The sequence below is a fragment of the Centrocercus urophasianus genome, unplaced genomic scaffold, assembly GCF_019232065.1.
Source record: "Centrocercus urophasianus isolate 14NV4802_14NV808 unplaced genomic scaffold, USGS_Curo_1.0 seq_22, whole genome shotgun sequence".
NCBI lineage: Eukaryota > Metazoa > Chordata > Aves > Galliformes > Phasianidae > Centrocercus > Centrocercus urophasianus.
Genome location: NW_024884778.1, coordinates 9,959,904 through 9,974,996, shown reverse-complemented (window position 1 = coordinate 9,974,996; position 15,093 = coordinate 9,959,904). Strand labels below are relative to the sequence as shown.

The 15,093-nt window shown below is 47.4% G+C and overlaps 1 protein-coding gene across 4 annotated transcripts in view; it reads left to right on the top strand.

Moving 5' to 3' along the window:
• The window catches only part of CHCHD6 (coiled-coil-helix-coiled-coil-helix domain containing 6), a 101,187-nt gene extending 87,340 nt beyond the window's left edge, over positions 1–13,847 (top strand). For 3 of the 4 annotated variants that reach the window (XM_042823660.1, XM_042823659.1, XM_042823658.1), the window contains 2 exons: positions 12,580–12,788; positions 13,351–13,847. In XM_042823660.1, the coding sequence (XP_042679594.1) occupies positions 12,580–12,788; positions 13,351–13,360 (219 nt within the window). In that variant the 3' untranslated portion in view covers positions 13,361–13,847. The remainder of the gene's footprint in view (positions 1–12,579; positions 12,789–13,350) is intronic. The other variant, XM_042823662.1, reaches the window with a different exon arrangement.
• The last annotated feature ends 1,246 nt before the right edge of the window (positions 13,848–15,093 follow it).

The following is a 15,093-nucleotide window of genomic DNA, read 5'->3' as shown; positions in this document are numbered from 1 at the left end:
AAAGTCCATTCTGTTCTTCATATTCAAGCTGCCTTTCTACAAGCCCAGCCAATCAAGTGTGTTATCACTGTTCTTTGCAACAAGGGGAAGGCTGAAGCAAACCTGTGTGAGTAGCCTAACACACCATGATTCACATGGTTTCCATGGATGCTGGCCATACCACCGTTAGAGTGATTCTGTTGTACTGATGCAGATGCCACAGCAGATTTAGCAGGATGGCACATTCCTGCCTGCTGGCCGTAAGCTCTTGTACCTGCATGAAAGAAGGGATTCCTGTGTGTGCAGCCCCATGAGAGGATAACGAGCTATGAGCCTTATTATGTGTAATAAAAGAATAATTCCAGGTGAAGTATAGCTGAGGATAGAGATCAGGATATTAACATCTTTGTTTCTGTGATAGAAAATGAACACCGAGGGTAGCATCACCTTCAGTAACTGTGGGCCACGGCAGAAGTGTTTTGCCAAAGCAGCAGTGTAAATGCAGGCTGGCACAGCCTGACACTGGGGCTTTGTCAGTCCTTCCCCAAATGCCTGATGGTTCCCAGCTCCCAACCAGCTCCCAACCACCTCCTGCCTGAAAGCAAGGCTGCAGGATTTTTCTCTCTTTTTAAACCTTTTGCTCTGTTTTGAGCTCTGGGAGATATTGTGAGCGTAGTGCTGCAGGATCCTCTCTGGTAAGGGCCTTGATAAATATGTATTGTGTTGTCAAGTGTTCCTAACTCCTCTGCAGGTAGCAGCAAAAAGCAAACTGCATGCCATGGGTTGTTGTGTCTCCAGGGTCAATAAAAACAAGATGGCATGGGGGATTGTGGGAAGAGGAGCCAGGATAACTGCCTTCAGCATCACCTGCTAATAACACAGTTATTTATAGATCAGCTGAGGCTTTGTCAACTGGATTGTTAAATTAATATTTACATACCGGCGTCATTGTCTCTCACTAAAAACCTCATTTGCATTAGTGCTTGGACAGAAGTGCAGCTTTCAGTGCTCCAGCTATGTGTGCTTGATGAAAGTCTGTGCGGTGGGTGTGTTTGAAGCTGCTTCTGACAGATTCTTGCTTTGCAAATCCCCTCCTCCCTGCAGCAGCATTTCCCACCTTTCTGTGTCACTCGTTGCTCACAGGAGAGCTCTCACCTTTGTTCCCAGATGCCCGTGGCTCACAGTGAGGCTGATCTCACTGGAGATGTACAGCGTTTTCACACAGCGATTCCCGGTTAATCTCTGCCTCTCGGAGAGGCTCGAGCTGTTGATGTCTTGTGGGTAATTTAATAACTAACAGACAAATAGGACGTATAGATTGTGGTAATGTAGCCCAGATGCAACCCCCCCCCCTTCCCTTTTGCATCTGTTTGAATGAGTTTTGTTATAGAGGCTTTATTTCTGTGCTGGCAGCAGGAGGCGGAGCTGTGCTGAGTGCAGCAGGCTCCACACCTGGCTAAGCAGGCTCAGTCCCGGTGCGCACCCGCCTGCTTTTCAAAAGGGGAGAGTAATCCACCTGCTAGACATGTCTGTAGCTGTCTTGTAAGTCCTTGGGTGACCTTGAGCAGTCATTTAACTCATGTTTGTTTGCCCGGCTCTACCTGGGCAGATATTACTTCTGTGGTTTGGAGGGTTGAGGTTGAACGGATGTCTTGGAAATGCCATGGATGAGAGGTGAGGTGGAGGTATTTGTGCTGCTGTCTCAGACAGCCGATCAGAGTGCAGCTTCACCTGCCTGTCTTACTGCTTCGTGCTTCAAAGCACCCGGACACTGGGCTTATGTGGGAATGGGGAGGTGGTAATGGCAGGGCTGCGGTGCAGGCAGGTGTCACAGCCTCAGCCTGGCTGCTGATAAGCTCCTGCTGCTGTGTTAGTCCTAATCTGCCTTTGGCCTGTGAAGGGATAATGGTATCTGCCTCTCTGACACCTCTGCAGGCTCTCTGTGCGCCTCATTACTCTTTTTTTGGAAGAGAACTTTGCAGTCCTGTTCTCCCTGCAGAGTAGAGCTCCCCTTCCCAGGCGAGTCCCATCAGCGCCAAGCTAGGACTCATGGTGCAGGCTGCAGTTCAGCTCTGCTGGCACACACAGCATCTTTTCTCAACAATATTACAGTGTGCTCTGAAATCGTGAGTTCACCTTTCATGTGTTTTGTTTAAGATAGCAAAGCCTCCATTTCCTCACATTGAAGATGTCTCTTCCCTTGGCATGCAGGAGGGGATGGGGACGTGGGCCAGCTGCAGGCACGGATCTGGAAAGCCTGGAATCCAGTGCTGTGCTGCTCCAGCTCCACTCCTTGCCTTGTGCCCATCTCACCGCCTCTCTTATTTCAGCTTTAATTCTTACTGAAGGCAGCTCCCAATTCTTTCATTTTTCAGATCACCCAGGTTTTGATTTTTTTTTTTTTTTTTTTTTTTGCCTTATGCTGATGTACAGGGGAGATTGGCTTTAATGCAAAATGTCAAGGTCTTTTCCTAGAGAGCTGACAGTAAGTATAGGTGTTCTGTATGTGCACGGGCTATCAGGATTAGGCATCCTTACTCAGAAACATTGGCTGAGACAGACCGACACTCCTCCTGCCACAGAGGCAGGCAGGCACTCTCTGATGCCAAGCCTTGAAGTATTTGGCATGTTTTCTTCTGCCCTAGTTTTGTGCAGTTGTTCCTGAAGTTTTACAACTACATGAGAATCTTAGTTCTGTTTAAAAATTAAAACAAATTAAAAGAAATAATAATCAAGCCCTCCTCCTTAGAAAGCACCGGTAAGAGAATGTGACCCAGGTGCTTAAACCCAGAAGGCAAGTGAAATAACCCTGGTGCATTTTTGAGTGGTTTTATGTCAACTCTGTGGTTTTGGGGAGAGTTTCCGACTTCTCTCTTGGGTTTTGAGCCTGTGAGGGGGTGCAGCAGGGCTCGTTTGTGAGTGAGGAGCGCTTGCAGCTCTGCAGTGTCCCCTGCAATCAGTACCGATCGGTCTCCCTGTATCACAGGAGCCTGCCCTGCTTTTTTTCACATCTCATTTACTTTTTAATTTGCACTTCTTTCAGTCGTTCCACTTTTCAAGCATTCCTTGCAAGCCCGAGGATCTCAGGCTCTTGAGCTTTCAGCGGAAGCCAAGAATTCATGTAAGAACATGATTCTGGGCCATTGCTTTGACATTTTCGTGGTTATGTCATATGTCATCAGGCTTTCATGCGAGCTGGCAACACCGCTTACACTGAGTGGAGTTGTTCATGGAGGGGGCCGGTTCGGCTTCGTACCCCTGGGCTGATCTGTAGGAGACTGCCTGGCTTCTCTGTGCATCTCAGCCCTTACCTTTGTCTCTGTGCAGAGGCTCTTGTGTGCTGGCTCCCTGGCAGCTGTGGGAGCACGTGCTGTTGGGATGGCAGCTGAGTCGGTGGGCACACACTCACACCTCCGCCCGGCCTGACGGGGGGACGCACGCAGCCAGACTCCCACAACAGCAAGCTTTCCAATAAAGCTGAAACACAGAGGTATTGTTTGTCCAACCGCTGGCAAATGCACAGAGCCATTGTGCGGCCCTGAAAGCCTTGGCGCTTTATTCTCTGCAGACTGAATGGCAGCCGCGGGTAATAATAACACAAGATTAAAAAAGCCAACATTATAGGGGCATTTACAACCCACTGAGAGAGTGAAATCTCAGCAAGGCTGAGCCGTGTCTCTAGCGATCCTCCGTTTTTACTGCTTGATGAGGAAATGATGGGCAGCTCTGGAGAAATGGCTACTGCGGAGCAGATGAAAGGGGAGTGGGTTGACTGCTCAAACACTGCACTCAGAGTGGGGCAAATGGAGCAGCTCGCTGCAAACCGAGCTGCTGGCCTGTCCCCTTGTGCTGGGGGAGCTGTGCGTATTTGCGTGCCCACGTCTCCTTTGCAGGCTGATGGAAAGTGAAGGCAGGCAGGTGGCGGAGCTGGGCTCAGTCTGTGCCATCCAGAGCCTTGTGCTTGGAGGCTGTCGGTCAGCGTCACTCAGGGATGGTGCTGGGGGAGCCTGGAGGCTGCAGGTGTGTGAGGACATAGCTGCAGGCAGAGCAGCCAGTCCTCTCTGCTGGCCTATGTCTTCTGACAATCTTCTGACACTGCACGTACTTGGATTTTGGATGTAAGCCTCAGTTCTAAGTCAGGCAGCAATGACACCCACTTTACACAATTTAAGCTCATCTGACTGATAGCATCTAACAGGTGGAATGTCATTGTTTTCAAAACAAACATACTTAGAAACCAACCCTGTTTGTAGAGATAAAAAAAGAATGCGAAAACACTGAAATTTACAGGAACATTTCTTTTATTAGAAGTCAGGTCTTTAATTCAGGTTCAGCTCTAGCAGTTCTTTAACTCGATTGTCTTTAAAAAAAAGCTCTGTGTACGTACATCTGATCCAGAGGCAGAGGAACATCCTCTCTGGACATGCCCAGGCTGCAGAATAGCAGTGAGATCTCAATGCCAGCTCTACCCTTGCTCGTTAGGTATCACAGCAGGCTAACCCTGGCAGTGTGGAGCTGCTGGGATGTGCCCTGCTCAGGCAGGCTGTGCACCTCCCTGGGACTCTGCAATGCCTTCCAGATGTGACCTTGCTCTTTTGGTATGAAGGATGGAATGAGTAAAATGGTGGTAGATGTTTTGAGTCTTGAAGTGGTAAAATTGCTTTTTAAAGATGCTTAATTACTTGACTGGAGCAGCTATGGTCAATGACTGTTGTTTTCCATTTTAAAAGCATTCAGTTCTGGCTTCTTGCTTTGCTTGTACCACACAGGATGGCTTGGGAATTGCTGAGACCAGGATTGCAGAGTGCTGGTTTTTGTGTGGGACGTGATGGGGATTCTGGCAGCCACACTGCTTCACAGACTCATTTGGTTGGATTAATGAATCTGTCCCGGCCACTGTTTTTCCAAGAGTGATGAGAAGTTACTGATATCATAGGGATTTGTGAGCTGTTTTTTATATTGGCCATTTGGTGGGGAAAGAAATTCAACTCAGAGGCTTTTCAGAAGAATAAGGTGTTTGAGTTCTGTTCTAATCCTGGTTACAGAAAATTGACAAGTTGCTGTTAAAGTCTCTTTGAACATAAAGTATAAATACACATGGATTGCACCACATTTTTTTCTTCTTTGTCCCCTTCTCTCTCTCTTTTTAATTTCCTTTATGGCTGTTTTTTTTTAATTTAAACGTTGCCTATCTTACCCTTTAGACAGCTCAGGTTTGGACCTGAGGTTCCGCTGTGCTGGCGCAGACCCATGGAAGAAAGCTGTGGGTTTGCTTTGTTTCCACAGGTTGCAAGTCTGAACCGAAACGTATGTTAATGATAAGAGCTCTGTGGGAAGAAGATGCAAAGAGGTGTTGAGTGACACTAGAAAAGAATGGTCTAGGAGGTGGGAAGAGAGGATGTAGCTAAAACTAAATACGGTGCTTGCTTTCTGCCAGATCCTTTGCAGCAGAAGCATGGATGTATTCCCAGCTGACAGCCCCCTCGTCTCTCTTTCCCCCTCCTTTTTCTATCTCCCCCTCTGGGGCTGCTCTGTTAGGATGAGTTGCTTCCAAGCAGACAGTACTTTCCTAGCAGATAAACGGACACCTAAGAAGCTGTGCTGGTATCTATCATAAACAGACATGCAGCATAGTGAGGGAAATTACCGGATGGAGACCTGCATCATTTGTCATATATGTATAAAAAAAAAACAGCCTAAGAATCCCAACCTACTCCCCCTCCACTTGAGCAGTGTCCACAAGAAGAGCAAGCAGTGCACTTAAACACTGTCGTTTTCTTTCCTAGTCTTTTAATACATTATGAAAAGCTCCAGTTAAGCATTCCACCTTGGGCCCTGTTTGTAAAGGATGTGTTCTAGACAGATGGAAGCAGGTGTCTGTCCTGACACAGATGCAGGACTATAAATTTGCAGTGGAGGAGATGGGGAATGATTATTTAGGAGGCTTTTGTGGCTTATTCCAGCATCTGGCATTCTACCAGGGCACCTTCTGAAGAGGGAGAGGGACAGGAAGGAGATGGAGAAATGCTGACCTGCAGTTCCCTGTCTTGTGCCCACGCAGCATGGAGGCTTCTGCGTGTCTCAGCGCCTTGGTGCTGACAGGGGGAGTGGCAGGGTGAATATTTGGGGTTTATCGGGTGACTTCTGGAATCTCTGTCTAAGAGGCATGGTTGAATCATGGTCTCAGCAAAGCCCGCTGACAGCTCACATCTGTTAGTTCTCTGTCTGCTTGCCTGACCTTGGTGAATGGTCTAACTGGCCTTTGGTGCAGGGCAAACAACCAACCTTTTTTTTCCTTGCGGTTGAATCAGATCTTGCAGTTCCTGGAACCGGCTGTTACAAAATACTTGAGAGATTGGCAAGAGCTAGGCGTGTAATTAATTCTTAAAAATCTGATGGTCAGATACCATAAGCGCCCATTCAGCAGCGCTCAGTTGGTGCAGAAGAGAGGCAGCGGTGCATCAAAGGGGCTGATTCCATCAAAGATATTTCAGTTTCTGGATTGCAGGCGGGCAGTTGAGGTAGGATTCCTGTTTTTTGATCTAATTTACCTGTATGGTCTCTACTGTGGCCCTACTCTTTTTGGGTATCACAAAAACAGGCAGAAGTGCATCTCACACCAATCTGTGTGGAGTCACAGTCTTCCCTCTGCTCTATCCCACTCGTTTTTGCCTCTTCTGCTTGTAAAAAAGGGTGAGTGACATTTACGCCCGTACAGGTGAGATGAATATGGCTATCACACAAACAAAATCACTGGCTGCCGAGTAACAACAGCTTAATGAAAATGTGAACTGTTAAACAAATAAAGCCAGTCAAGCTCATAACACTTCTGTGTGGAATCTCATTGTATCACTGAGCAGAAATAGCATTAGGCACAGAAGAAGGATATTGAGAGAGGTTGCCTGTGCCTGCCTTGCTGTGCTGGGTGTGTGGGGCTGGGCCGGGCAGCAGCAAGCCACAACCATGCAAGGACATACAGCTGCAGCAGCTAAGGGTCCAGGCAGGTGGCCATCCCTGTCTCCCATCTGCATGGGGCAATGCGTGGCTCGGGATGAGCCCTCAGAGTTTAGAGGATAACAGGTTGCTCCATCTCATTTCTTTTTTCTTTTCCCCTCATCTTATCTAGGCTTGGACTCTGAGCTGCATGGAGTCCCCAGCCCCCCGAGGATGCATTGAGCCTGGGTTGCACCAAGCTTTAGTGCACCCTGGTGTTGGAAAAGTACAAGTTTACCTTTAAAAATGTGTTTATTTTTCTGGGTGACCTTGTGAAGTTTCCTTGCACTGGATCTGTTTCATGCCGTCCTGCTGCCTTTATCTAATTTGTTTTCTTGTGTATGTTACTGACGTCAAGTGAAGTGTAATTTGTTTGAGAAGTGGTGCTTATAACAAGGATCCTGCTAGTAATCCCTGCTCTGAATCCCTGTATACACAGTGCTTCAGGAATAATTAAAGTCAGAAACTTCAATCTGGAGGGATGCACAGGGGAAGCCTGTCCTGAAATGAGGCTTGGCACTGCTGGCCTTCGTGCTTCCAGTGCATTTTAACAGTAGGGCTTGCTGTTTTTCTTCCAGAACTGGATTTAAGTAGAAGCTTGACATCCTGAATTTATGTACCTAACGCTGCTGTTCATCAGTCAGTATTGTTACCATATCCTTTTTCTCTCTATTAATTTTCCTCAGTAGTCTGCAGGGATCATTTGCCAGCTTGTTTCCAATTCCTGCACCTTCCTGGCGCCTTGTTTTGTAACGTCTTGCATCGTGTACTTTCCATTTCTGTAATTCATTTAATTCAAAATACTGGAATGGCTTTGCAAGTATTTACTGCATCTCTTTCTTCCTTCCAGTAGGAGATTACAGGTCACGTATACAACTTAATACAAAGTCGTTTGGCTTCTGGGATTATTTTTTTTCTTTTATCCACCAGGAGTGGGGGTATGTGGAAACTGTTGCCTTTCTGTGTGTGGGTTTTGTGAAGGTTGCTCAGATCAGGGCTTGGTGGTGCAGCAGTTAAACCCTGCTGTCAGTATCCCCCAGCGAACTATGTTACTGTTGCTGTCCTTAGCTTGCAAATGTTGTGGGTTTAGGGTTTGCAATAACGAAATTCTGTTGCATCAGTAAGAGGTTTTCCATTCCTATTGGCTCTGGAAATGGATATTCACAGTTGGGTGAAGTTCATTTTAATCCTTCCAAAACTGGAGCTGTATTTGTACGAGTTGTCATTGTTCTGCTTTTGGATCCTCCTGGGACTAATCCAGGAGCTTGCAAAATGCTCGGGGTGCCTCTGGCTGTGGGGCAGAGGGGTTGGGGTTAGGCCCAGCATTATCCCCTCCTCCTGTGCGTTCCTGCCTTCAGCTTGCTCCAGAAAGGTGCTGTGCTGTGTTTGCAGTCTCTACCTTCTGATGTGTCTATATATGTGTATAGATACCATCCTATGAGGTAGAATCATTATGCTGGCTGTAAAGAAAGAGGGTCACAGTCCTAAAGGGAAATGATTTTAAAGCAATCTTGACCGAGTCTAGTAAAGCCATTTCAGACCACTTAATGCTCAGCCAGTCCTTCACAGCATTTGTGATACGTCCTCTTTACTTGGAAAGAGTGGCACTAATGCTTGTCAAGAGATGAAGAAAACCACTGATAAACTACAGCACAGGGTTGGGGTGACCGTCCTTGGAGGCGTTCAGGGACTGCGGAGCTGTGGCACTGAGGGTCAGTGGGCACGGTGTGGGGGGTTGGGGTTGGACTTGGTGATCTTAGATCTTTTCTGACCTTAATGATTCTGTGTTAGGGGAAGGCAGAGTTCAGTGCCGTTTGGTACGTGGAGCTGAGATCAGCAGCAAGCTGAGAGATGCTCTGGCCAATCTGGTGGGAGAGGCAGGCAGCAGCTGCAGGTGTGCTGGGGTAGGGGGGCGCAGAGCTGGCACTGCTTCACGCAGGTGATTTTCTTAATTTCAGTCCCTTGCAGCAGATGGATAGCCACGGCTCTGTGGGTTTACAAAGCTCTGAGCCAGTACCCAGGAGAGCCAGAACAACTAGTGGTGAAATGCTCCACATCCAGTTTTTGTCCTTTAGAGCTCCTGTGTAATTTTATTGGAAAACAAAAATTGTTTAAATAATGGAACAGACCCAATGAAGTTGTGCAGTGATGCAGAAGGGGTGAGGAAGGGTTATTTCCTTTCTTTCCATTACTTCTCCCCTCCTGCCTCGCCTCCCAAGTGTGGGTGAAAGCTGCGTGTCAGGCACTAGCCCGGCCCGATGGCTTTTCTTAACAGCAAGAATAAGATTAAATGCAATTAACATCGATTGAACAAAACCCGTCCTCAGTTTGCACTCCAATTAATTAATCAGCCATCCTTTCAGTGGCAACTCTCTGCAGAGCCCTGTTTGTTCCTCCTGGCCCTACCATTTTCCAGCACGTGTCCCAAATGAAAAGAGCTGAGCGTGGCCTCCTGCTCCCCGCTGTGGCTCTGGGGCTCCTGGCTCAGCCAGGGGCTTCTTGCTGCTTGGGGACTGCAGAGCTGCTCAGTCAGTGGCAAAGCGTTTCCTGTGAAGCGAGGCTGATGATGGGAGCTCTCTCCGAGTTAGAACAAATGTCTGGAGGAAATCAATGTTAGAATGCATGAACAAACAGGTGAGGCTTGGAATAGCTGGAGATTGGCTGTGCTGGTAAACAGCCCGGTGTTCTGGCAGTGCAGGGCAATGTATTTGACAGCACATCCCGGGCGTTTGCTGAAAGTGCTGTTCTGCTGCCCTGCTCTGAGGGCCCTGTCCCAGGGAAGCAGCTGAGAAGTCACCGGGTGAGCTCCTCTGCTCTGCAAAGCTGTTAACGTGGAGAAGAGGGACAACAAAACTCTTATAATAGCATTTTGAATTAATGCTTTTTGTTGCTGCCAGGCGTACTCCGGCCCCTTCGTATTCCAAACCCAAGGACAGCAACTGTTGGACTTCTGAAGGATGAGGGAGACAGAGAGGCTTTTCTGTGCAATAACTGTATGGCACAGAAGTGCTATGATCCATTAGTCAGCACAGCTGCTCAGCAGAACAGCCAATACCCCGAATGTAACAGAACAAATTGCACATAACCAAAAAATACCTACAGCATACATCAAACCGGAGTGACTCAAATGTCCCTTACAATGCTATGGGCTGCTAATAGCCCCACAACAAATGCCTTATCCAGCAGAAAGGCCTTGGACACCCATCTTAGGACAGGTGAGGATTTCTGTAGTTTGTTAGTGCCTCTTTGCAGACGAACAGAGATGAAGAACTGACTTGGTCACGTTACTGAAGTCTGGTGCATGCCTACAGGTCTTCTGGGTTTGAGAAAACTGCCTGCACGTGGCACAGAGCTGGGAACTATGGAGATTAATTTCTGCTTTGTCACTGACATTCCAAATGCACTGACTCATTTATCATGGAGGTCTGCTCTCTGATTTCTTCATAGCTACACAGTGCCCAGATGTGCAGGCACCATGGTGTGACTGCTTGAAGGAATGTTAGTACAAAGTAAGGCATCCACTGAGGACACTTGCAGGGTTTACCCTTGTGAGACTAAAGGCTGGTTAAATAAATACATCTTGGTCCAGCTGGGGCTTGGCAGACTGCATCTGGCAAATCCAGAGGGAAGAGGTTCCTTAAGGCCTGGAGTTCATGGGTTTCACCTGGAGCCGAGGCATGGAGCATGGAGAGGATGCCGAGCCCTGCTCTGGGACACAGCTGTGATGGATTGCCTCGAACCCCATACTGAAGACACAGTTCTTGTAGGTGGTAGTGCTGGGCTGGAGTTTTTCGAATCAGAACCTGGTGTCTACCTAACACTCAGAGCAATCTGCTCTCCCTCTGCATGAAGGGAACTGGTACCATCACCATCCTGATTTATCAGTGAGTGCTGCATGCTTCAAGGCTGCTTGCATCCTGAACTCTTACCTAATACTGCAGCAGAGAACATCCAGAGCTGGCCGCAGGGCAGTTACTCTGTGATGCATCACTTAACTTCAGGCTGAGCCTCAACTTGATTAATTGGGAGGATCCCATCATGCAGGAACAGCTTGTGGCTGTGAGCTGCCTGGGCTTGTTGCTTGTGTAGCCTGGCTGGTACATCTGCAATGCTAAGGATGTGCAGGAGAGAAAATGCTGCTCCTTCCCCTTCCTAGCTCCTCCTATCAAAGGGAAGGTAAGCATTGTAGCAGCCCTGGGGCATGTTGCAGGGAGGATTCCAGGTTGGAAGGGACCCCAGAGGGTGCCAAGTCTGGATCCATGGGGCTGCAGTGCTAGCTGGAGTTGAAACACTGGTGTGAACGGCTGGCTTAGCAAAGAATGGGTTTAGTCGTGGAGAAGTGGTGTCCTTCCACACTATTACACAGCGCGTGAGGCATGAAATCAAAGGAACTGTGCTTTTAAGTAGTTAGCCACAGGTTTATGAACTGACAGCTCAGGAACAGCGAAAACAATTTTGTGCATATGGTGACAAGTGTTTTCTTCCATCAACTGCTAACAGACCAGGAGGCCCTCAGAGTCTCCACATGCAGATGTGCTACAGCTGGGTGATGCTCTGCAGGTGCTGCTGGAGGAGGAGAGCTCTGATCTCTGCCTCTGATCTCCAGAGCTATTGGTGTTAATGATGCCTGCACTGCACAGCACATTCCCCAGAAGATTTGGGGCTGGAAAGGTTCAGAGACTGCACTCTGGTTTCCTGTTGTTGTTTGTTTCTTTCTTTTGAAGCAGTGCAGAGTGATTGATAGTATTGTTACCTACATCTTTTGTTCCCAGAAACTGCCCTTGGTGTGAGCAGCACGGCAGGAAATTGGTGTCTAGCCTGTTTGGCATCCCATCAGCTTTTGGCCCAGTGATGGCTGCAAAAGATTTTGGGAAAGCTTAGTCATGTGGCGTGAGATGGAACCTGATGTTTTTGCACAAGGAGTATTTGTGAGCCTCCAGCTGGATGTGTCCTTGGAATGTGGATGGGCCAGGCTGGGAGGAATCGACTGAGGTTAAGTGCTGGCTGTGTTTTCTCCTGGACAAGTAAAAGAATGTAGTTATGATTATGAACATGAAATTGTGTAACAAAGGTTTTGTAAAACTGCTTTACAGAAAAGTTTTTGGCGCCTTCTGTAGGGGTTAACTGCAGAGTGGTCACAACAGTGGCTTTATCACAAAGCAGAGTGTTCCTTGACACTTGACTGAAGTGTTACAGTATAAATACAGCAAATTACTATATTGCAAAATTGACTGGGAGCTGTTGCTGCTTTGCTCATTGCATTTTGTGCGAGTGCTGTTAGAATTTTTTAAAATGTATTGCACTGTGTGAAATTTGTAAGTCATTGATGGTGAGAAAAATTACCTGGGAAATTAAAGGCAGTCAAGTAATATTGATGGTTCATTTGTCAGATTTGTGGCTAAGCTTTGTCTAAATAATTTGGCAAACAATTTTCTCTTAATTCTTGAATCTCTTGAAGCTTCTCTGTTTCACTGTTGTTAGAGACAGGGCTCTCTGTGGAGGTGTGTGGTCAGTGTGGTCTGGGCATGCTGACTTTGCAAGTGTTAAGCAGCGAATATCGGCCTGCTATGCAGAAGCAGCCTAAACAGCACCTTCACCTTCCAACAGGCATTGCCATGTGTGGTAGCAGCACTGTTTTTACAAGGTGTACCAGAAGAACATTTGAGGAACCACAGTCTCCTTCCTAAAAATGCCTGCTACACGAGGAGTAGAACCAAGCACACATCCAGCCCGGTTAGCTGGCTGATGGAATCCCGTGCAGCTGGCTGTTCAGCTGTCTTTCTGTGGTTGGCTTTAGAAGGGTTCTGTAAATGTGGGTAAGCACTCTTTGCGTTCCATTTTAAGAGGGTTTGTATCTTAAGCTAAAAGTTCTTAGTAGCGTAGTCTCTGAATTGCTCTCTTATTTTCTTTCCCCTCTTATGCTGGTCCTGCTCCAAGCACTGGGATGAGTGGTGTGTGTTTGGCAGCTGCTGATCCAAGTGCTCCCATGTCCTGCTGGGGCTGAGGCTTAGTGTGGAGCTGTGCTCGTTCCTGCTGCTCAGCTGCCCTGAGCCTCAGCTGGGTCTGTGGCCTCACTCTCCTGCAGGCCATCAGATTTATAAGTCCTGATTGTTTACAACTGACCTTATATTCTTCTTCATACAATCAGCCTTGCCTTGATATCATGACCTGCTCTCTTGCTTCCACAGTCCTCTGTCCCTTGAGTGTCTGACTGCGTTTTGCAGAAGGCAATACCTGATACATTTTCTGAGGAATTTTTTGTAGCCTGTCACTCATGCAGCATTGCTCCTTTGTTTCTGAAAGAAATAGTCCAAGGCCAACAGCTGTGTAACTAACTTGCTGCTTTTTCCTTTGTCTCCTTCTTTTTTTTTCTTCCAGGAGCTTTTAGTTAACTCTGGATAAACATCAGCCACCAAAGAGCAGAGGACAGGGACCACAGATGCTCCCTGGAAGGCCCAGCATCCTTCTGGAAAGACGCTGACCAAAACTGGTGCCTTCTGCCCGTCATGGTCCAAGACAACAATATGATTCCTCTTTTAATGGCCTGCATGTACTGGTCTGTGTGGATGGTTCTGGAGCCAGGCAGAGTGTCGTAGGAGAGGGGAACACTTGCAGCACAACTTGTTGCTTGGAGGCATACTCCACACAGGCCTGGTTCACCTTGTGCTAGCTTTGGTTTCACCAACCCCTGTCTGAGTTTCAAGAGTTGTTATTTTGTCCGTTTGCTCCAGAATTAAGGGACTGAAGTATTTAGAAATAACCCTGACTAGCTTGTTGGGATTAGCTGTTCCTAGCATGCTCTGATTGGCTACACCAGCAGGCGTGTTTCTTCCCTTCTGAGGTTCTCTCCTAAGTAATAAAGTGTTTAATGGTCACTGTGTGCTGTGAGATACTTTCAGTCCCATGAGTTTGTAGATTGCTGTTTCCGACTTCCTACCCGTGCCAACGAAAACTCCCACCAAGTATGGGGAATAGGAGCCTTTCCAATCACACTTTATAAATCACAAAACTTGTTTGAGGTCCCAGGCTGAATGAGGTTGGCTTATTTGAAAGTACTTGGAAGAGTGTAAAGTCCTGGCCAAAGAGAATCAGTGTTGGTGAATCATACTGAAAAACACCCTGCGTGCTGCATGCAGAGCCCTAGCCGTCTTTCTTTACTCTAGTTGTTGTGTGCAGTTCCTGCTCTGCTGTGCACTCCGGTCTTGTTTGCTGGTGTGCCTTCTCGTGCAGCCAAGTGGGAACTCCTTTTCTCTCGTCTCATCCCGCAGGAGGAAGGTGCAGCAGAGACACCTGTCAGTAAAACAGGAACAGGTCTGGTTTGTAACTTCATTCCCTTTCTCTGCCTAAAGCTTCTCCTCCACTTGGCAGCTTCTGCTGCTCGTGTCCTCCTTGCTGTGTCTGACAGGTTCTGAAGAATGCGATCGTGGATTTTTGGAGGTCACGTCAGATTTTAACGTAGTGTTTGTGAAAATAAATGAGGGGAACTGAGAACTGTTTTCTATGTTATATTCTGCTTTTGGGCAGCAACTTAGAACTTCATATCTTCATTAAAGCAACTTTCCTTTTGAGAGCTGATGCCACAAAAGTTCCAACTCTTCATCACTGTGCAGGTCAAACTGGGTATCTCCAAAAGAAGGGGGGTTTTCCAAAGCAAAGCAGGATACGGTGTGTCCTCGGGTCTGTTTGTGGCAGCACTGGGTGGGCTTCTGCTGGGACTGCAGTGCCGGCTTCTGGATCTGCTTGTGATGGCTGGGCTCTGCAGAGCAGCAGGACTTCAGATGCTGCATGTGGAAATGTGAAGAAGCAAGGCCTGTCACTGACTAGATTTTACATCGTCGTTGGTCTAAAGAGGAAAAATACCTATTTTGTCTCTTCTTCATTTTCCTCTTGCCCCCATCTAATGTTGCCTTGGCATAAGTAATTTGCATGTCATTATTTCAGCTGCCCTAAATTGGGGGGGACTACGATGCCAGGGCTGATTATCAGGCAGCACTGGACAATTTTTTTTCTGTTAGGCAACGGTAATACATATCCACGCTCTTTTATAATGAGCTTTATTTACCAAATTGGCAATTCCTCTGTTGAGAAATAACTGATTACAGTATTCAGGGAGTTGCTGTC